The sequence below is a fragment of the Nannobrachium achirus genome, assembly GCF_963921795.1.
Source record: "Nannobrachium achirus genome assembly, chromosome: 23".
In the NCBI taxonomy this organism is placed as follows: Eukaryota; Metazoa; Chordata; class Actinopteri; order Myctophiformes; family Myctophidae; genus Nannobrachium; species Nannobrachium achirus.
This window is the reverse complement of record NC_137830.1, coordinates 6,730,338-6,753,218: the sequence shown is the minus strand read 5'-3', so window position 1 is coordinate 6,753,218 and position 22,881 is coordinate 6,730,338. Positions and strand designations below refer to the sequence as shown.

General features: G+C 43.7%; 1 protein-coding gene across 2 annotated transcripts in view; it reads right to left on the bottom strand.

The window, feature by feature from the left end:
* exoc4 (exocyst complex component 4) overlaps positions 1-22,881 on the bottom strand; it is a 317,782-nt gene that overhangs the window by 278,190 nt on the left and 16,711 nt on the right. For both annotated transcript variants that reach the window (XM_080754095.1, XM_080754096.1), the window contains exons 4-7: positions 16,357-16,571; positions 12,070-12,179; positions 4,732-4,823; positions 3,445-3,599 (exon numbers count right to left, since the gene is read on the bottom strand). In XM_080754095.1, the coding sequence (XP_080610221.1) occupies positions 3,445-3,599; positions 4,732-4,823; positions 12,070-12,179; positions 16,357-16,571 (572 nt within the window). The remainder of the gene's footprint in view (positions 1-3,444; positions 3,600-4,731; positions 4,824-12,069; positions 12,180-16,356; positions 16,572-22,881) is intronic.

Genomic DNA, 22,881 nt, shown 5'->3' with positions numbered 1-22,881 from the left:
CTCCGGTGCCGTCCTTGCCTCGCTAACTTCACGGCTGTCAGAGATTAAGCCGTTTAGACCGGGGTACACATTATTGCGTGTTATTATTTTGTGCTTTAACTGTTGAAAAATAGCAGATATACAAGCTCACAGCGCGGCACCGAGTGCCGCGCTGCGAGCTTGTAGATCTGCTATTTTTGAAAAATCGTGGAAATTAGAATTTCGACCCGATTCTATAAGTGTCTTTTGAATCCTTCTAAGGTTTTTTTTTGATAAACATATGTTTCTGTGTCAGCAATCTGGCTTAGCCATCGTCAAAGAAAAGGTCCTTTTCACTGAACTGGAGCTCAGTTAGTCTGTTCTTGAGAGACTACTATGTCAGTGGTTCTCAAACGTTTTCATGTCAAGGACCCCCAAAATTATATGTATTTGGCCACGGACCCCCATCTCAAAATATTTAGTTCCAGGGACCACCCAGAAGCTAAATTTGAGTTAGAAACGTTCGCTTAAAAAAAATACATATATTCAAAGATTTGCACACATTTTCACGACTTTTCAAAAAATAAAAAGAATAGCAGATCTAAAAGCTCGCAGCGCGGCACTCGGTGCCGCGCTGTGAGCTCGTAGATCTGCTATTATTCAATAGCTAAAGCATTCAATAATTCTAGGACTAAACTGGTTAATTGTCGCCTTCTGTTCAGGAGACTTTTCAATGCTTTTTTTTTGCACCTCCGCTCATGGCGTCAGCGTCTAATCACCCTGTCAGGGTTTATTTCTCGATAATGACCCTCTCCCCGTCGATTATGCCTTGCATAATAGAGAGAAGTGGAAAAGTTACTTTTCCAGAGACCGGTGCAGGAAAAAATGTAAAAAGCTGAAAATGCCTCGTCAGTCAGTCAGCCTCAGTCAGTCAGTGTGTTCCCAGTCCACTAGCCCATATCGGCCTGGAATTATGTAATGCTTTAACTATTGAAAAATAGCAGATGTACAAGCTCGCAGCGCGGCACTCTCAGTGCCGGGCTGCGAGCTTGTACATCTGCTATTTTTGAAAAATCATTTGTAACTCAAATATTTGCTTCTGGTGGGTCCCTGGAACAACATATTTTGATATTGGGGGTCCACGGCTAAATACATGTAATGTCAATTACAATACATGTAATTGACATGAAAAAGTTTGAGAACCACTGATTTAGAGCAAGGATTTAGAAGTCGGGTCAAAGATCAGGTCAAAGATACTCAAAGACTTACACAAATTTTCAACTTTTTTTCAAAAAATCACACCCGTGTGAACTGAGCGGTGGTTTACCCCCCCCCCCCCCCCCCCCCCCTTCCCCCCTGTGTGTGTGTGTGTGTGTGTGTGCGTGTGTGTGTGTGTGCCTGGTCTGGCCTGGCCTGAAAACAGCGCCCCTCCCTTAACATGTGTGGCCAGAAAAGGTACTACACCACAGGCTTGAGGCTACATACGGACGCACCCACCCACCCACCCACCCACCCACATACATACACGTACGTCTACACACACGGCCACGTATAGGAGCGGCGTGACCACCGCTCAAAAATAGCAGATCTACAATAGCTTGTAGATCATGCTTGTAGCTTGTATGTGTGCTATTCCTTTAATAGTTAAAGCAGAAAATAATGGTTAAAGTGGTTCAGATTTGTGCTCAGGGCCTACATGGGCTAGATGAGGATTCACGCCCACTGACTGCTGAATACAAATGATGTAAAAACAGAACAGAAGTAACACATTATTCATACCGTCTGGGAGGTAAGTGCTCCCCCCCCTAAGTGCTGTCATTATATCGCTTTTCTCTCCAACATAATCCTTTTTTGTGTGTGTGTGTGTGTGTGTGTGTGTGTGTGTGTGTGTGTGTGTGTGTGTGTGTGTGTGTGTGTGTGTGTGTGTGTGTGTGTGTGTGTGTGTGTGCGCGTGCGTGCGTGCGTGCGTGCGTGCATGCGTTTTTGCTCTTAGCTGCGCTTGGCCGTGACAAGACAGACAGACAGACAGACCTCCGTAGGTTTATGGATTACTGTGTATTTTTCTCTTTTTTAAAATATGGAGTTATGAATACAAATCGGGGGTAAATGTCTGAAAGTGATCCTAGCAGAGAGATAATATGCTGAATAATAAATTAGGTTCTAACAAAGAGACGAGCCTGAGTGTGGTTTAGTACCCTTATGTTTAGCTGTTGTTGTTTTTCTACTGAGGACAAATAAGTGGGGTTTTTATTCCTCTTCTCTTCTCATTCGTCTCCTTCTAAGTGCTCCAACATCAGCGATAAACAATGTCGCTGAGCAGAACGCGGCGAGATGCAACGCCAGCGTGAGAATCAGAATAAACAAACCTTGCTTAAAAAGCGGACGAAATATAGAGGAACGATATCAGGAAGTGAAACGTTCAACGAAATTACCAAACGAGAAGATGTGTTGTCCGGATCGCAATTATTTGAGACATTTGAGAACATTCCAGATCCCGATGCCAAGAAGCCTGATGACTGGGATGAGGATATGGATGGAGAGTGGGAGCCACCCATGATTCCAAACCCTGAATACAAGTGAGAACCCAAGCAGATTGACAACCCTAACTAAAAAGGAGCCTGGGTTCATCCTGAGATTGACAATCCTGAGTACAGTGCTGATTCAGAAATCTACAAGATATGCCAACAGGGAGCAAGACATATGGGATCAATGCAAGTCAAACACTGATATCATTCAATTCAAAAGTCTACAGGGAGAAGTGTCATTCAACATTCAACATTGCTGTTGTTGTCAGTTTGAACCCGTCCATATGTTGTATATCTTTCAAAACCATCAGTAAACATTTTTTTTAGTAAGTAAGTAATGGTGGTGTGTGCGTTGCTGCACGCTAGAGTCAGCTCTTTAGTCGAGTGGTAGCGTACACGTCATCAGATGCATAAGTCCCCGGTTCGCCTCCCGGCCGAGGCTACAGTAGGTCTCCCCCCTCTATCCATCCCTCCATCCCTCCCTGCCTCTCTACCTATGCTGGTTGTCCTGGGTCTCTGGTAAGTGTGGTCAGCTATCTGGGTTAGGGTGAGGGTGAGGGCACCCTGGCCACGATATCCACTGTGGGCTGCATAACTGAAGTGGCGGTTAATGGAAGTTACGTCACGCAGTGCAGTTCTGTTCACATCCAGCGAAACAAACCTAAATAGAGTGTAGCTCTTAACTCGCTCCTAATGTAAGGTGTGACTTTGTCAGAATACATGTTTTTGTTTGAATATTGTTTATTTACGAGCCTAACCGAAGGGTTGGGAGAAGTAGAACAGATTTCTACTACGTTTGCGGGAACACTGCACTGTGAAGAAACAACAACATCCTGGAAAATGCTCATGGCGCACTGTTCTATGCTGTCTTAGACTATGGTCGTAACCAGACTGAAGGCTTTCATCTTCGCAGATGAGTAAGCCTGGCTACGCGAGGGTGAGGGTATGGTAGGGTACCTACCTGGGCTGGTTGTCCTGGGTGAGAGTCTCTCCTCTCTGGTAGGCGTGGTCAGCTATCTGGGTGGTGGACCTCTTGAGGATCTGGTTCAGCTCTGGCTCCAGACGCTCCATGATGGCATTGATGGTCTCCGGGATCTTCTTCAGCTTGGCGAGAGCCTGAGGAGAAAAACAACACACAAAAATGGCACTTAGTTTGCATGTTCTCCCTGTGTCACCTAGGGTAAAGATGTACCCTCACAAAAACATGCAGTAATCCTGGTCTCTATACTGCCTCCCCCTGGCCAGCTGGGGCACCTGATGGAGGAGAAAGGAACTGGTTGGAATAACGTGTTCCTTCCACGCGCTACGTCCAGCCGGGGAAACGTCCCCACTGTCAGGTGAAAAGAAGCAACTTGGACTACCCATGCATAGAAGGAAGCATGAGGTCAGTCCGTTGTCTCCCCAGGCACGGCAGAGGGAGAGCAGAGCCCAAGATTATATTAGATAATTGGCACTGGGTGAAAAATGGGTTACAAAATCGTGGGATAAAAACTATTAAAAAATAAATAAAAACATTTTTGCACTTCCAGAACTTTAATTATGTTTTACAAACAATTTCATTGCGTTTCCGTCCTTGGAATGTTACAATTAAACTAAAAAATTGCAAGTTGTGGTTGCAATTGGACACGATTCATATGGGAATCTCTTTCGGAAAGGATGAAATGCTATCGCTGCGTCTCTAGTGCTGCGGGGCCTGTAGCAGCTGATGGCGAGCACGCCGCTCCAGGTTGGCAAGTCGTGGGTGAAGGGAATAGGTCAAGGTTCCCCAATTATTTTTCCCCAATGGCCAAATTATGTCTGGTGTACCAAGACGAGGGCCACAACATTGCAGGGGGCGACGGTGGTGTTCCCACTACTCCAGCTACAGTTTTCGTCGTTGTCGGGTGAAAATCTTGAATGTCCAAAACCGTTCGTTTTGAATTTATCATTTAAAAAATGATTTAAACTAGTGAAAACAGCCGATCTACAAGCACACATTTTGTGCGACGGCCTTGTATGATTTGCGAAATTACGTACAAATTTGGAGATACGAGATTTCCACCCGACAACGACGATATACTAGTGCTGTTGCTGCTCTTATACCACCATTACTACTGGGGTTGGTGTGGGCCAGACAGTAGTCCCCCGCGGGCCGCAAATGGCCCGCGGGCCGCCTATTGGGGAACCCTGGAATAGGTTATCGGTCATGATCCAAAATGAGCGCTTCCTCTGTGCGTGCGTGCGTGCGTGCGTGCGTGTGTGTGTGTACCTTGATTAGGATACCCATGAACTCTGCACTGTTATCCTCTGGATGGATCTCATGGAGGTCAGTCTGGTTGTGGTCACGTGTCTCCTGTTGGCCTGGGAGACAGACAGACAGACAGACAGACAGACAGACAGACAGACAGAGAGATACGTTTCTACTAGTGTTGTAGTACTCGAGTCAATGACTCGTCTCGAGTCCAAGTCCAAGTCCAAATTTTCACTGACTCGGTCTCGTCTCGGTCTCGCCCTTAATTTGACTTGGACTCGTCTCGGTCTCGGTCTAATTTGACTTGGACTCGCCCCCCACCGAGTCCACTCGAGTCAAGTCACTACAATGCAATGGAATTAATGTTATATCCATATGAGGAGCGCATTCACGTTAATATTGAGAGAGCTGCCTTGTTAAGTAACGGAGCATTCTGACGCGCATCTGATAGGCACACAGTAGTAGCACACACGCACACACACAGGCACACACACGTAGAGCCCCCCCGCTCAGCACAGCAGCAAGCATCTAATCTTCCCAGAAGTTCTTTTTTTCGCCAAACAGACAACAGCACAACAGTCTACTTACCTGCAGGATATCCTTGTGTCCCCAAATAAATAAGTCCTAACAGCTTCCAAACACAAGCCTTTGTGATCATGTGTAGTTTAATCCACCTGCACAGCTGGATTAAGAATTTACTTTCCAGGTGTTGTCTATTACTCGTTAAGCAAGCCTCGTCCGAAAGTTTTAAAGTGCACTGATCAACAGAGAGAAGTGTAACATTGTAAGTCCCTGTAGAGAGGTTAAAACGAATCAAAACAACTTGAAGCAGTGACATGGGGTATTGTTTTGCCTTGTATTTACTTGAAAGGCATCAGACTAATGACATAGGGTAGCCTACATTTCTCACCTTAAACAATGAAATGCAGACAGGCACGTACTGCTATGTGTTTGAATGGGAAAACCTTATTTATTTATTTTAGCTTTTAGTCAAAATAAAATATTAAGATAAGAGTTTGTTTGAGTATCATGCATGCTCTATTTCAATGCAACTATAACAGCAATGTTTAAAAATGTTATAGATTACAGTAGTAGACATAATTCTTTTTAAATAATATTATTTTTGTTATCACTTGGCCTTTTGGTGCATGGGTCCTCTGTTCTCTGCCTGGGAGAAAATGTAATTGTAGCAACTCAAATGTCTAGTTCTTAGACAATAGAATATTGGTGGGAAAAAACTACCTCTCCATAAAACTCCCTCAAACCTAAACCACAGCATTGACAGCAACCAAAGGTAATTTGGGGAGACCTATTGATTTAATTTGAAGACAAGCCATTCATTTGAAAGGTATTGGTAGGAAACACCAGACAGGTGAATGCACATGAACGGGGGGGTTCTTGCATTGTTTGTGTGTGTGTGTGTGTGTGTGTGTGTGTGTGTGTGTGTGTGTGTGTGTGTGTGTGTGTGTGTGTGTGTGTGTGTGTGTGTGTGTGTGTGTGTCCGAAAAAATATATATATTGTTTTCTGCAGCCTACCTATCAAAAAGACAAAAAGAAAAAGAAAACTGGACTCGGCTCGGTCTCGCCTCTCATTGGTCTCGGACTCGACTCGGACTCGCCTCCCATAGGTCTCGGACTCGACTCGGACTCGACCCCCTCCCAGGGGCTCTTGACTCGGACTCGACTCGGACTCGAACCCCATATGACTTGGACTTGACTTGGACTCGCTTTAGGTGGACTCGACTACAACACTAGTTCTACTGTGTAAACTGAACATAAACAAATGCAGAGTACAATATTACTACGGATTCCTCTGGTCCTCTTTAAGTCTCCATCTCTCTCTTTCTCTCCCTCCCTCTGGTACAAGTTCAGTGGCCTTGTGGTTAGAGCAGGGGTCTTCAACAGGGGGTCCGGGACCCCTAGGGGGTCCTCAAAGTTACTACAGGGGGCCCTCCAAATCTATGTGTGATAGCAACTTTTTTTCCCCCTTTCTTATATTAACTCACTTGAACCCTAGCGTATATTCTGAGATCCGTGATAAACAAAATATCCCTAACATCCATTATCCTGGGGCAGAACATTTGCCAAAAGATAGCCGATCTACAAGCTCACAACGCGTCGCGTTGAGCTTGTAGATCAGCTATTTTTTGGCAAAGACATTTAATAGAGTGTGAATAAAAGTGGTACCGGATATGCAGCTCGGCAAATAACAGGTGAATTGATCCCAGTGCATGACGGAGGACGATACCACAATAAATTAAATCTCCACAATGCCCACACCCTAGCTGGGGTTGGCGATAGGGTCTTTCTGTGTGGAGTTTGCATGTTCTCCCCGTGTCTCCTAGGGTAGATGCCCTCACAAAAACATGCAGTAGTCCTGGTTTCTATACTACCTCCCCCTAGCCAGCCAGGTGCTCCCCAATTCCCCTGGTGCAGCAGGGGGAGAGCGGAAACCAGGACTACAGGTTAGGTAGTTGGCACTGGGTGAAAAGATGGGTTGCAAAACCGTGGGATAAAAATTAGAATTAAAAAAAGTAATAATGATCTCCACGTTTTTTGGCGAAGACATTTAATAGAGTGAAAAAAAGTGGTACCAGATATGCAGCTCGTCAAATAAAAGGTGAATTGATCCCAGTGCGTGACGGAGGATGATATCACAATAAATTAAATCTCCACGATACGATTATCGTGAGTGTTTTTATCACGATAATATCGCTTATCGTCCCATCCCTACTTCACGCTACAGAAAAAGCTAACTCCCTCACCCTCTCCCACTGTCTCTCTCTCTCTCTCTCCCCCCCCTCCCTCTCCCTCCCTCCCTCCCGAGGGCCACATTAGGGGCCAAATTGAGAGTGGCAGTGTGGATGTGACGCTCTAATTTCCATCAGATGGGGCATTCCGACGTTAACACACTTAATGTTCATTGGGAAACTTAATGGACTACGGCTGCATTTCCTCTCTTTTTCTCTAGTTTTTTTTGGGCGCAATATAATTACAGTAATTACCAGCTTCAAAATGAGCTCCTCTACCCTCGCTACGCCGTCATCAGACAAAACGGCGAGCGGCGCGGCACCGTCGCCAGCCAGGATGTGAAGGACGGGGTATTAACATTTCCGCGGCTCGTAATAGCCTGTGTGGGGTTGGGTTCTCTGTGCATAATGTGGGCATAAAGTTACAGTTTGTGTTTAACGTCCACTTTTTGAGGCTCGGAGGATGAATTAAGGACATGGCTGCACTACGGTAAATTGTGTTAGCGCACAATTTAGTGTGTGTGTGTGTGTGCATGCGTGCGTGCAGGTTGACTAGTAGTGCGTGCAGGTACGCTAGTATTTCCCTCTACATCAAATCTCTTTGTTTAACGTTCGCCCCAAGAGTAGGGGCACAGGCAGCTAGAAACATATGCATTTATTGTTTACGTTTGTTACTCCCTTTCCCCCTCAATTAAGTCGTCATGCCAACTGGTTCCTCCCCACACACATTTCTCAATGCCGTCACTGCTGTTGTATCCTACTGACTCACACTTTTTAAACCTCTAAAATGACAAAATGTCAAATATTAGAGGTAGAAGTTGTGAAAATAGCAGATCTAGATGCTCACAACGCCTCACAATAGAACCGTGTTATACAAAATGTAATGCCTCAACTCTTAGTGCTCAGTGGCAGGTTGGGGGGTCCCCAGTTCAAATATGATTATTTTGGGGGTTGTGGCCTGAAAAGGTTGAGAGCCACTGTTCTAGGCCAGGAGTGGTTGTGCACAGTGCAAACAGATTCATAAAATTAAACATTAAGAAGTTAGGAAGCCACATACGGGACGGGCAACCAGCCACTCTTAAGCTGGGTTCAAACCTGAAGCTATTTCTTCTATTCTAGTCGCTTCTATCGCTTCACTTTGGTCGCGCAGGTCCGCGTTGGTAACAGAATCATGTCTCGTTCGAAATCATGGCGAAACACGCGGAAAAAAGGGAGTCCCAACTCCAAACACCAAAAACATGTCCGTGTCTCCGGACAACATCAACGCTGATTGGCTGTCAGGACGTGTTGGGTGGAGTGGGGGTGAAGCAAAGGATTTTTCCAAGTGGAGCGAAGATACCAATGCGACCGTTCGGGCCGTTCATGCCGCCCCGTCTGGATCGTTCGCGCCGTGCCCGTTCGCCCGGTCGTCTCGTCTTTGCATTGACTTTGTATGTAATCGCGCCGCTCGAACAATCCAGGTTTGGACGCAGCTTAAGCTATTATTACAAGAGTCACAAGACTAGTACTTTTTTTCCCATCATATTCTTACTTGCGCTCCCCGGAGCGCCAAGATATGCACCGCGAGAAGGAGCGTTATCATCGCCATCATCATCATACAGCTGACTACAACGTGTTGTTGAGGAGCCAGAGGATTCTCACACACACACACACACACACACACACACACACACACACACACACACACACACACACACACACACACACACACACACACACACACACACACACACACACACACACACACACACACACAGAGAGAGAGAGGCTGGTGTGTGAAGGCGATGCAGTTACATCTGCATTATCAGTCCCTCCCCAAAGCGTGGGGAGAAAGCCAGGATAATGAATGCTTGTTCCCTCAGCGAGCCGAGCCGACACCACCCAGATACAGCTGACTAATGGCTGGGTTTATTATACTTCTGTCGCACCGCACGGTGCCGTAGAACAGAGGAAGAACTACTCCTATTTGTTTTACTCAAGTAAGAGTGGCAACGCCACAATATAATAGTACTATAGTAGTAGTAGTACTGTTAAAGTAAAAGTACTTGAGTAAAAGTGCAAAAGTATCGGCATCAAGATTAGAGTTCTGAAGTAAAGGTACCCAGTTGTTTTGAAATCTTCTGAAAATAGTAGATCTACAAACTCTCAAGCTTGTAGATCTGGTATTTTCGAACAACAAATGCGTGTTCTGTAATACAATAACTTTAACCTGCAAAGTAACTAGTACTGTAAGTAAAGTTTTCAAATCATTATAGTGGAGTAAAAGTACAATGTTTGCCTCTGACATGTAGTGGAGTAGAAGTAAAAGTACTGAAAACTGCACTACTTTGCACTACATAGTTACGTACTTATTTTCCACCACTGGACGTAAAAAACCTACAAGCTCACGAGGCGTTCCATCAGCCGAGGGCTTGTGAGCTTGTAGATCGGCTGTAATGGTGTTAATGGTGCGAACAACACACGACGACCGGAAGATTATGCCGTTAGTCAACCCCCAGCGTGTATGACTACGATCGTAGTCCATGCTGTGTGTGTGTGTATGCGTGCGTGCGTGTGCGCGCGTGCGTGTGCGCGCGTGCATGCGTGTGCGTGCATGCGTGTGTCTAGACATGCGTTACAACAGAAGCCACTAACTTTATATCATTATCAGATTCTGTGCGGCATTTTATATAGTTCGGTGTGCGTGCGTGCGTGTGTGTGCGTGACGTGCGTGACGTGCGTGTGTCACCAATATGCTAGTGGCTGTAATGGGAGGATGTAAATCTATGATAATGATGTCATTAGAACGGTGAACATCGATACGGAGCCAAATGAACTGAAATGGAGACATTTTGTGTTGGGTATGTTTGTGTGTTATTGTTATATTCTCTCTTTTTATGTGGATTTAGAGGACGGCTTGGTAAATAACTCTTCATGAGAAGTCATAATCCTCTCTCTAGCAGAGTCCCATTCCCAGCGTTCCGCTCCCTCATGTGAAATTTGTTGTCAGTTTATGGTGAAGTAACGGCTGTTTGTGGAACTTAACCCGTTTTTACCGGGGTACACATCATTGCGTATTATTATTTTATGCTTTAGCTATTGAAAAATAGCAGATCTACAAGCTCACAGCGCGGCACCGAGTGCCGCGCTGCGAGCTTGTAGATCTGCTATTTTTGAAAAATCCTGAAGATTTGAATTTTGACCAGATGTTAACCCAATTCTATAAGTGTCTTCTAAATCCCTCTAAGGTTTTTTTTGTAAAACACACGTTTCTACGTCAGTGGTTCTCAAACTCTTTCATGTCAAGGACCCCTAGAATTATATGCATTTGGCCATGGACCCCCCCATCTCAAAATACTGTATCAGGGATCGCCCAGAAGCAAATATTTGAGTTACAGGTGTTCGAATTAAAAAATATATATTCAAAATCAAGATTTTTCAAAAATTGCAGATCTACAACCTCGCAGCGCTGTGAGCTTTTATATCTGCTATTTTTCAATAGTTAAAGCATTCTATAATCCCAGGCCTAAATGGGTTAAATGGAATAAAAACACATCACTCCTCTTCTCCTCTGTTGTGGATATTCCGTCTCTCCTTCTACATTAGATCAGGGGTTTACAACGGATGTCGACCCAGGGACCACCCAGACTAATTTCTCTCCAAAACCCCTTGAATATAACGGAATATGATTAAATATGACTGTGATTATGGTAAGCTCACATTTGATAACACAAACGCCATACCTGTAACTTCACTTCACTGTAACTGTACATCAAAACAAACACTACTTTTTGTAGATTTATAACATCTTAAATTAAACATATTAAACTTCAATGTATGAAAAGAACATCTGACATTAGTTAAACAATGAACGAGCCAACAAGCAAATGCAAAATGCACATATATAAACTGATCTATAAGCTCACGAAACGTGCTGTGATGAGACAAGTTGTGAGCATCTGCCGCATATCGTCGTTGTCAGGTGGAAACCTTGGATGTCCAAAATCATTCGTTTTTTATTTATCATCTATAAAATGTACTAAACTAGTGAAAACAGCAGATCTACAAGCACACAATGCCTCGCATTGTGAGGCGTTGTGTGCTTGTGGATCGTCTGTTTTCACTAGTTTTGTGCGACAGTCTTGTATGATGAAGCAGGGCTTTGCTTTACCAAAAGACGTACACATTTGGGAGATATGAGGTTTCTGGCCGACAGTGACGATATTTTAGTGATTATGTTGCGAAGAAAACGTTGAGATAATAGCCATTTTGGTTAGAACTGACTGAAAATAACTTTGTACTTCACGTTTAAAATGATACTAAATATTTTTTCAAGTGTCCAAATAAATTCCACATATTATCAAATGATCTCGCGGCACCCATGGACTGTCGTCGCGGCACCCCAGGGTGCCCCGTCACACACTTTGAAAACCCCTGGCCTAGGCTGCAATGCCAGCCTGACAGCGTGTCGCGGGTTTGAATCCCGCCCCCGACAACCTTTGCTGCGGGTCACTCTCCCATCTCTCTCTCTCTCTCCCCATTCCTGTCAGTCTACCGTCCTATCAATAAAGGCGTATAAAAGCCCACCCTTTTCTTTTTTTCTTTTTTTTATGAGAATGGAACATACCACTGCCGCTGCCGGGGGTGCTGAACTGCGTGGAAGAGTCCATGAGCTTACGAGGGGTGGACATGGAGACGTCCATCATGGGCATGGGAGACGTGTCTTTCCCCGCAGAGCTGTGGAGATACAGTGGACAGAATGCATTCTATCAATTGTATCAAGTTGTCTGTATCCATTTTTAAAAGAATACGATAAAACCGTTACAAAATAGCCGATATACAAGCTCAAAGTCTTTAAATATTTTTCTATAGATGTCTTCTAAATCCTTCTTCTAAATCAGTGTCAAGGACCCCCAAAATTACATGAATTTGGCCGCGGACCCCCATCTCAAATATATGTTGTTCTAGGGACCCCCGAGAAGCAAATATTTGAGTTACAAATGTTATATAATTATTCAAAGATTTGCTAAAATGAAAAAAATCTAGATCTTTCAAAAATAGCAGATCTACAAGCTCGGTGCCGCGCTGCGAGCTTGTAGATCTGCTATTTTTAACAGTTAAAGCATAAAAATGATGGTTAACGTGGTTAAAATCTACAGCAGGGATGGGACGATATGAAAAAACTCATATCACGATTATTGTGACAAAAGACATCGCGATTTACGATATTATCGCCATAATCGAAATCCATTATCCTGGGGCGGAACATTTGCCGAAAAATAGCAGATCTACAAGCTCACAACGTGGCGTTGTGAGCTTGTAGATCGGCTATTTTTTGGCAAAGACATTTGATAGAGAGTGAAAAAAAGACTGTATCAAGTACGTACGTATAAGTATCTTTTACCTTATAGAGGGTTTTTAAATGGTACGGGATACGCAGCCCGGCAAATAAAAGTTGAATTGAATCCAGTGCATGACGGAGGACGATATCACGATACATTAAAACTCCACGATACGATTATCGTGAGTGTTTTTTTATCACGATAAACTTTAATATCGCGTATTGTCCCATCCCTAATCTACAGTACAGTCACACAGATGCAGGTCTAAGTGGGGGGTCTATTATGAGGCCAGCAACACGTAATGCAGGGATGATGAAACAACCTGTTGGAAAGGTTTGAACGAGAAGCAGTTCCATAAACACACGCAGCGTCGCCACGGTTACTAATTGCAAGCAGCCAATTATTTCCTGTAAATGAAAATTTACTCATTTAATTGTTTTCGCTCATCTCTCCTCGCTTGTGTGTTTCTACCTGCTCTGAGCGTCCCAAGAGACAAGAAAAAGTTACGTCTAACAAACAACAAAATTACTTTAATTTTCTTAGCAGTAATTCTATCACAATGTGAATGAATGTGTGTGTTCGTTTGTGATCCTACCTGTGTGTGCAGACCGTATTTGTGAACTGTATTTGTGAACTGTTGTGATAAAAGAAGGCTACAGAATGGAACACAACCACCCTAAGGTCTACAAACCATTGGACGTCATCCAGACCTACTGCACATTAGGGCATTCATGAAGTGATTTTTAGTATTCAAATTATTCGACGTCAAAGTATTCGAATAGTCGAACATTCGACAGGACTGGCCAAACTGTCAAATATTAAGTAAGCAAGGGGCGAACATTGTGAAATATATATATATATATAATATAAATACAATTCCAAGTGCTTGTCAGGGTGGGGGTTCCCAGTTCAAATATGTTTATTTTGGGGGTCACGGCCTAAAAAGGTTTGAGAACCCCTGGTATAGAGCATTAACAAATGCATCCACCAAGGGCATTGACAACTCATTTTAAACAATAAAAAAAAAAAAAGCGAATATTCGACTTTGGTGAACAACGTCGAATAGTGACTTTGATATTCGAATATTCTAATATTTGGTGAATGCCCTAGTGCACATACAGTATAAACAGAGCTGCTACCTTTAAACACATTTTAAATTCAAGGTTTTTTCTCTTCCTTTATTTGTTATGCTATTGAAGTTGTATCGAGAAAAAGAAATGCTGATATTTGTTCCAAAAAGCTTCATACCCTGCCTGTATATATGTTACAGTATGTTTGGGAAACTCAGGACGTTCATTGTAAGAGCGCTTGTTTTGTCGTTCACCACACACCAATCACCACCAGATGGCGACGACAGCCATTCACTAGTGAAGGCGCTGACGTCACTCGTTTGCGACTCTCTTTCTTTATTTACCAGCCTAGCTCGGCAGTGTTTAGCCATTAGCCATTAGCCATTAGCCATAGCTCCATTGTAGTCACTTGGACAGGGCGTTTATCGTGGGCTTGCCCAGGCCTTACGGCCTGGGCATAAATATAACGATTGCATTCACCACGGCTTCGTAACTCGCGCGGCCGGCCCTGGCCCGCTCTTCACGGCCACTCGCGCCTGCGGCGCTCGGGGGCGAAGAGCAGGACCAAGGTCCGCTGGCCTTCGCGCCGCTTGCAATGTCGTGGACAATCGAGCGGCTCCGCCTGGAGGACGTTGTTGTGGCGACCGCTTGTTCCGCCCCGTGCCGCACGGCGAGTGCTCCGTTTCTCGACCGTACTGTTTCTCTAACAAACCGTGACATATACATAACGACAAAATGTGACATAGCTCTGTTTACAAAATGTCACTGTCTGGCCAAAACCTCTTAACTAATTTTTTGGCATAAATCAGGGCTATTGAACACCCTTTACATCTGAATGTTGGTTAAGAATCTTAGATAATATTGAACCAATGAAAAGTAGTAAAAAGCCCTTTGGTCAAAACCTCCTAAATCCACTTGAGCTCATTTTCCAAAAAATGAACATTTTGGAGTTAGGAGGTTTCGGCCCGACAGCAGATAGATACTGTATATTCCCGATTTTCAACTTTTTTTTATTATGTTTTGAAACTTGCTTTGGCAATGCAAATGTATGTTTTCTCATGCCAATAAAGCTCCTTTGAATTGAATTGTGTGTGTCGGTGTGCATTTACACTACTCAGTCTACAGTACGTGCATGTGCATGTGAGCATGGTCCAGTAATCACGGTGAGGTGTGGTGATTTATTAACAGGGGTCAGAGAGTGGCAGGTTACCCCAGCTTGTCTGTATCGTTCTAACCACAAAGCAGCCTCCCTCCCTCCACCATCCATCCATCCATCCATCCATCCATACTCAGTAAACGGCTCATTGGAAGGCACCACCGGCCCCTTCACTCAACCACACACGCATGCTAGGGTCATGTTGTAAAGGAGAATTGGTATTGTTACAGGGAAGGAACATTTGACGTGAGCTTGGCCCGGCCACTAGGGCTGGAACTAACGATTATTTTCTTAATCGATTAATCGGACGATTATGTAAACTATGAATCGATTAATCGGAATCGGATTATGGCACTTATTTAGCTATCACCTTATAAATTAGATTTGAGGTCCTTTTAGACACTGTTCTAACAAAGTAAAATACATTAAAGAAGTTTAAAAATGTCAGCGATTAGTTGCCGATTCGAACTAATGTAATAATCGATTCGATTATGATTAGGTGCAATTCAGCCTCACGGTATCTATTTATGTACAGCAGGTGCAGCTCAAGCATAATAGTGACTTTAAGAAATGACGGCTACGGCAGGCGGCAACGGTAACTGGAAATAAACAGCGCTCGATAGATAAACCTGCTCGTCGTCGCAGCCGTCCCTACAACGCCAGAAGCTCCCTTTCCACGTAGTGGCTACACCGTCTGCTGCATAGACGCGTCGCCATGGGAACCAAAGAGTTCAGTAAAAGGGGTGGGAACCCGTCACCAACAGCTGTTTGCTTAAATGATTTTGACTACTATGGCGATTGCGTCATAGCAGCCGTACTCCGCCTGGCATTGCCGTCCTGAAAATCGTCAATGTTTAAGTCCCTAATAGTGCAAGGAAAGGCGAATGGGGGAGTGGAAGGGTGGGTGGGGCTAGCGTTTCCTTTTGTCCTGGATATAGTTCTCGTTCTTGACAGTTTGTTCACGATAGACAGGAGGATAAGGGACAAACTAAATTCCATCCTGGTTAACCCCTCCCATCCACTGTATAGTGACATGCAGGAGAGGAAGAGCACTTTCAGCCAGAGGCTCACTTTCCTCCCGAAAATGCACACGGAGCGGTATAAACGTTCTTTCTTGCCAACTGCCATCAGACTATACAATTTACATGTATAAGAACTCTCCCCTTGTGTATAGTCATGGATCGACTTTAGGTCTATTGTGTTTGTGTCCATGTGTTTGTTGTGTCATTGTTTCTTGTCTAATAGTTTATCTTGTACTGTCACACTATGCTGCTGAAACACCTTAATTTCCCTTCGGGGATTAATAAAGTATATCTCATCTCATCTCAAAGAAGCGTGGCTCTTACCCGGCAGGGCGAGCAGCAGCATTGGCAGCTTGCTGGGTGTTCTTGTCTCGGTTCTTCAGGCCCAGGTTCCTGGTGGACTTGATGTACAGGTGTCTGTGCAGCTCGTCTATCAGCACCATGTGGATGTTCAGCTTCCTGCTGTGGAGCTCCAGGCGCAGGTCCCCCAGACCCTCCACCTGCAGCAGGGGGCCCTCCAGGGACTCCACCGCTGATACCTGTAATAAGAATACACTTTGTTTATTTAGAGACCTTCCACCTGCACCAGGGGGCCCTCCACCTGCAGCAGGGGGCCCTCCACCTGCACCAGGAGGCCCTCTACCTGCACCAGGGGGCCTTCCAGGGACTCCACCGCACACACCTAGGGGTGGGGGTGGTGATACATATTGTGATACAATGAGGGAGAAATTGTTGCCTGTGGAATTATTAATATAGAGATTCATTGCAGAATCCATTTAAACCTGCATTTTGGTCTAAATCGGTACTTCTCAAACTTTAAAATGTCAAGGTCTCCTCTTAAAGAGGCGGTGCCATAGTTTTGTACTTTTTCTGGTTTTCATGTGTCTAGGAGGTTGACAGTACTTCATTAGACCCCCTGGTGTGGTTGTTATGAGCAATTATGAATTCCCTTTGTGTTTTGGATTTCATCCTGGAGGCTGACACCTTGTTGGTCAAAAGTACCGATCCAAAAACACAGATACAATTATATCATAGAATCAACCCCTCCCCTTTTACCATTCACCCAACACTGTGGGTGTGGCTAACGTCAGCTGGGTCACCACCCACCATGACAAGACAACCAGGCATACTTAACTCTTTGAGTGCCCCCTTTTTCACCACTAGAGGGCCCCAATGACCAGAGAATTCTACTTAGACAGTGCTGGTATATGCACAAGCCCTGCAGCCATGACATGCCTGAACACTTTCCTTTGTGCATGTACAGGAAGAGGATGAAGTTAGCTTGAAGTTAGCTATTGGCTACCAAGCATTTTAGAAGATCTATTTTCTGCAATTTAGCCACGATTAAACCTTGCACACCTCATGCATGGGAAAAAAACAGAGAAGAATGAGCTCTAAAAAATCCAATGCAATCCTGGATTGCATTGGAGTGGATTTGTGCAGTTTGTTCACAGCTTTCAAACAAAAAAATCCGATTGGAAATCCGTTCAGGCATTCTTGAGATAATAGCCATTATGTTTTACATGTTATGTAAACAAAAATGGCTGCCCTGTATGTTAGATGGGGTTGTATGGGGGTGGAACATGCAAAATCGCGATTGAAATCATGTTCACCAGATTTGATGGGGTCCAAAAAAAGTTTTTCAAAAATATTTTTTTCAATTTTTTCTTTTTTTTTTTTTTCTTTTTTTTTTTTTTTTTAAAGCCGAACTAGTTCGGGATCGGCACTCTGCGATACGATAATAAAGCCGAACTAGTTCGGGATTGGCACTCAATGAGTTAATGAACTGGTGGGTGTGGCCACATAAAAAACAAATTTTAACTCTTTCTGTACACTCTTTTGGAAAAAATCCTCCTCCTAGTATAATCATAATACCTGATAATCATGTTTTAGGGGGGAAATAAATCATGGCACTGCACCTTTAACTCTGACAGCATACAAATGAAACCAAATCAACATTAGCAGATCTTCAGGTGGTTGCTACCTGTGACTTGTGAATAGACTAAGCCCCCATGCCCCCCCCCCCCCCCCCCCTTTTCTGCTTTTGTAGTTGATGTCATGCATTTTCAGCTTTAGAGAGCTTTAGATGTTATCCTAGATAAAGTACTATGTTCTATCCGTCTGTCTTTCAATGTTATATGAGACACATAAAGTGTGGTTCCTGTGTAAATAAGCCGTAAGGCTTTCTAGGATCTCCCTTTAGTTGACCTTGCACCAGTGATTTGTGCCGTCATGAAACTGTACTTTTTTTCTATTGCAAACTGCTAATAAATTCTTCAATAAATCAATCAATCTACAAAGCGTGTAGATCTGCTGTGTTTTGGCACATGTTCCGCCCCAGGATAATGCATGATGAGGGTATTTTGATTATCGCGATATCATAAAATCACAAATTCTTTGTTTATACAATAATGGTGACATGAAACCTTCATTTCGTCCCATCTCTGACATTGAATGAGCTCCATGAAGTCTGATTAATCAACACATGCTACTGGATGTGTTGATGGGAGAGGGTCCCATGGTTTAGGACAGTTTTTAGGCAGGTTTTAGGCAGGGGTAGTTACTACTACAGGGGGTCCTCCAAATCTTTTTTTTAGCAGATCTACAAGCTCGTTGTGAGCTAGTAGATCGGCTATATTTGGCTAAAGTTCTGAGAATATGGACGCTAGGGTTCAAGTGGTTCATAAAAAAGGGGGAAAAAAACAAGTTTCTATCACAAAAAGATTTGGAGGACCCCCTGTAGTAACTACCCCTGCCTAAAACCTGCCTAAAAACTGTCCTGAACCATGGGACCCCCTCCCATGAGCTTTGGAGGGTAAAAAGAGCAGACTAAGTACAGTGAAAGGTCAAGTGTATTAAGTATTGACGGTTCAAGGGGTCAAATATCTGAAAACACAAATTGACATGAATCCAAAATACACTGATGATTGTGCTGTCAAACAATGAAACTATGGAATCTATGAACAGGTTGTGGGGGTCCCTGCTTCATCTCTCTCTCAACTAAGGGGTCCTTGGCCTGAAAACGTTGAAGAACCTGGTCCCCACCTTCACATATGATCGTGTTTATTATTTATTTATGATTTATCATGACACGCACACACACACACACACACACACACACACACACACACACACACACACACACACACACACACACACACACACACACACACACACACACACACACACACACACACACACACACACACACACACACACACACACACACACAGGCATGCAGCGTAATGCCATTAAGTCGCCGTGGGGCAGATCGCGGCGCTGAATTATCATCTTCCCACTAATGTGCTTCTCATCTGCATCAACACACACTTGACCCCCTGACCCCCCCCCCCCCCTCCTCATAGTTCCCCCCCCCCCCTCCCCCAGATGACACCGCACACCCACCAGATCCTTATCATACAACCATTAGTACCCTTCTGATTAATAACGCGCACGCACGCACTCACGCGCATTTACTGCGGCGAAGATTTATTAAACACTAACCACGCCACAACCAGCGCCGCTAATGAAAACGGAGGGGAGAGAGGCTGAGTGTAGAGGGGAGAGATGGAGAGATAGAGAGCGAGAGACATGGAGACAGAGTGGTGGAGAGGGAGAGAGAGAGAGAGAGGGAGAGAGAGAGAGATAAAGGAGTGAGTCATGATCATAGAGTGAGGCAGCCGGCCCGGGTTGCCAGGTTGAGGAAACCTCCCCGTTCATTCACTGAATCCAAATGTAATTTCAAGAGTTCTGTTGACAGCCCTGATGCAATCAGACAAGACACGTATGTGCGTGTGCGTGTGTGTGTGTGTGTGTGTGTGTGTGTGTGTGTGTGCGTGTCATGATAAAACATAAATAAATAATTGTAAGCAGAAGATGATGTTGAGCAGATCACTAGCCCGAGGCCAGTACTCAGCCAATGACATCACTAGTAGTCAGTAATTGAAAATGGCACGTAATGGATACTGTCTGGCCAAAACCTCTGAGTGTTGGTTAAAATAATATTGAACCAATGGAAAGTACTAAAAAGTGCTTGGGACAAAACCTCCCAACTCCACACTTTCTTCCAAACCAGCTAACTCCACCCGATTGGCCCTCTCTTTTTTTCACAAATCTGTGCTATTGAACAGTAACACGCTTTACGTCTGTGTGTTGGTTAAAATAATATTGAACCAATGAAAAGTAGTAAAAAGCCCTTCAGTCAAAACTCCACTTGAGCTCATTTTCCCGAAAATGAACATTTTGGAGTTAGAAGGTTTCAGCCCGACAGCAGAGATATATAATACGACTTGTATGCAGGAAAACAAAGAAAAAAAGTTGAAATGTCAGTCACCCCTGCAAAAAAATAATAAATAAATATGGTCTGACCAGACGATTTTATCGATTTTATCTTGGTTTATTTTATCTTGGTGGTCAGTGGTGTAAAGTAACCAAGTACAATTACTTTGGTACTGTACTTAAGTACAATTTTGAGTTATTTGTACTTTACTTGAGTTTACACACACACACACTCACTCACACACACACACACTAGAGCTGGGATACCTGACCGAGGGTTCGGGCTCGGGGCGGACACATTTTCATAATTAATGGTCGGACGTCGATTCGGGATGGACATATTGTTGATATAGCCTAAAAGTAAACGTGTTGTTGTGATGAAGGGAGCTCACAGCTCATAGACCTACTTCTTTGTCACGGCGTGTTCCGTGCCAAAAGTGGCTGATCTACAAGCTCTCTCAACGACCTCCATGTTTCAGGACTAAATGCCTAGCATCCGCCACGCGTTGTGAGCTTGCAGATCGAGGCTATTTTTTCAGACGGAGAAACTTGCAGAATGAGTGTGCTGTGCACATTGGCTGTGCACTGCAGCGAGTCACTGTAGTCAGACCAGACGTGCAGCACAGCGCATGTTACTATTTATATATTTAATAACCAACGTACTATTTAAAACACTTTCACAAGCCACAGACCAGTGTGTCTTAACCCTCTAAGGCCCGCATTAAGAAATACTTGAAATAAAAAATTTAAAAAAATCAGATGGTGTTGTAGGAGTCCTATTAACTCATTAAAAGCCAACCCCGCGATGTCGCGGGAAAAGTAATAGAGTATCTATAGTGCCATCCACGCGATGTCGCGGGAAAAGTAATATATTACTGTAACGGCGAGTAAAAATACCTAGTACAATGGCCGACGCTCCGGAGACGAAATTTGTCATCATCACGGCTCCACGAGCACACAATAGTCATCCCATAACATTGAGGTGGACGGCCGATCTCATCTTTAATGTCCATTATCTCAAAACTACACTTTAGAAGCTAGGATGGAGGCAGATGCTCGCTTATTTTACACAGTTATAAAAGCTCCCGGTCGGCCATTACACAACTCCACGTGGACACGCATCGGTTCCGGCGCACGATCCGATGACGTCAGACCGGAAGTACTTCCGGTCTAGACTTCTGGCCTTCAAAATAAGACAGCGGCCGTTAATGGGGCCGGGAGGGGGCACTCTGGACCCCCTAATCCGTTAATGTCCTGGGCTCAGAATGAGTTAAGAGGAAAATGTAATGTTTTTTTCAAAAAAATGTTTTTGTAAGATTTTATAGCCATAAATCAAAAATCATAAATCATGCTCTAATTTACATATGGGGGATATTTTTCACAATAATAACATATGTACATGTTCTAGACATTCTAATGATCACCAAAAAAAATAGTACAGGCATTTTACTTATGTTTTTGTGAGGTATAGCTTCCATGAAAAAGTGAGATGTTGTTCGTCAAAACTCTGGAATTTCAGCGGGTGTGGCGGGTGTGAATGTCAGCCCCTGTGGGGGGTATTTATATGCAAATATTGTGGCCAATGGCATTGTAATACTAAACAATAGAATCCAATGGTGGTGTTTAGGTGGTAGGGGGAGCTAAAATAAATTGATTTAAACCTTTTTTTGGATAAAATACAAACGTTGTAATATTACAACCGTGGGCCTTAGAGGGTTAATATTCATATTAAGGGTAACAAGCAGGCAAGATGCATGCTCTGAAAATAAGAATACGTTTGCTAGACTATAGTCAGTGTAATCCGCTGCTTCCTCAAAGAAAAAGAAGGAGGGGAAAAAGCGGTGGGAAATATAAGGGCCAGGCCTCGGCGCGGGTCGGACTCATATTGATTATTGCTCGGACGTTGATTTGAGTGTTTCGGAACGGACAGAAAAAATGGGCCTGATCCCAGCTCTAACACACACACACAGCCTCCATCTTTCCCAAACCATGCAACTTTACTTTACATCAAAGCCACAATACTAGGGGTGTAACGATATAGTAACTGTATCGAAATATCGTTTTTAACTTAAAAAATCGAAGTATATCGAAATGAAAAGAGCTAAAATCGAATTGTATCGTTTTATTTTGTATCGTATCGAATCGGCAGTGCAAAGAATCGATTGTATCAATACTACCTACTTGTGCATTGTATTTAGCATTTTCAAGAAGAAAAAATGAAAAGGAGGGGTTTAATTACTTTTCCTTTCTATATAGCTACACTGGTCTATGTGTATAATCTCTGGGTTCATGTCAAGGTGCAGGTTTGTCAATATACAATGTCCATGTATTTGGCAGATAATCACTGCGTTTACTTATTTATATCCATAATAATACATGTTTCCCTTAAAAACCAGCGCTATCCACACCTTTCACACAGATTTAATGTCTTTGCTAAATAGTTACTATATCGATTTTAAATCATTGAATCGAATTGTATCGCCATGAATGAACCAATATCGTCCATGTATCGTATCGTCAACCATGTATCGTGATATGTATCGAATCGCTATTAAAATGTATCGTTACACC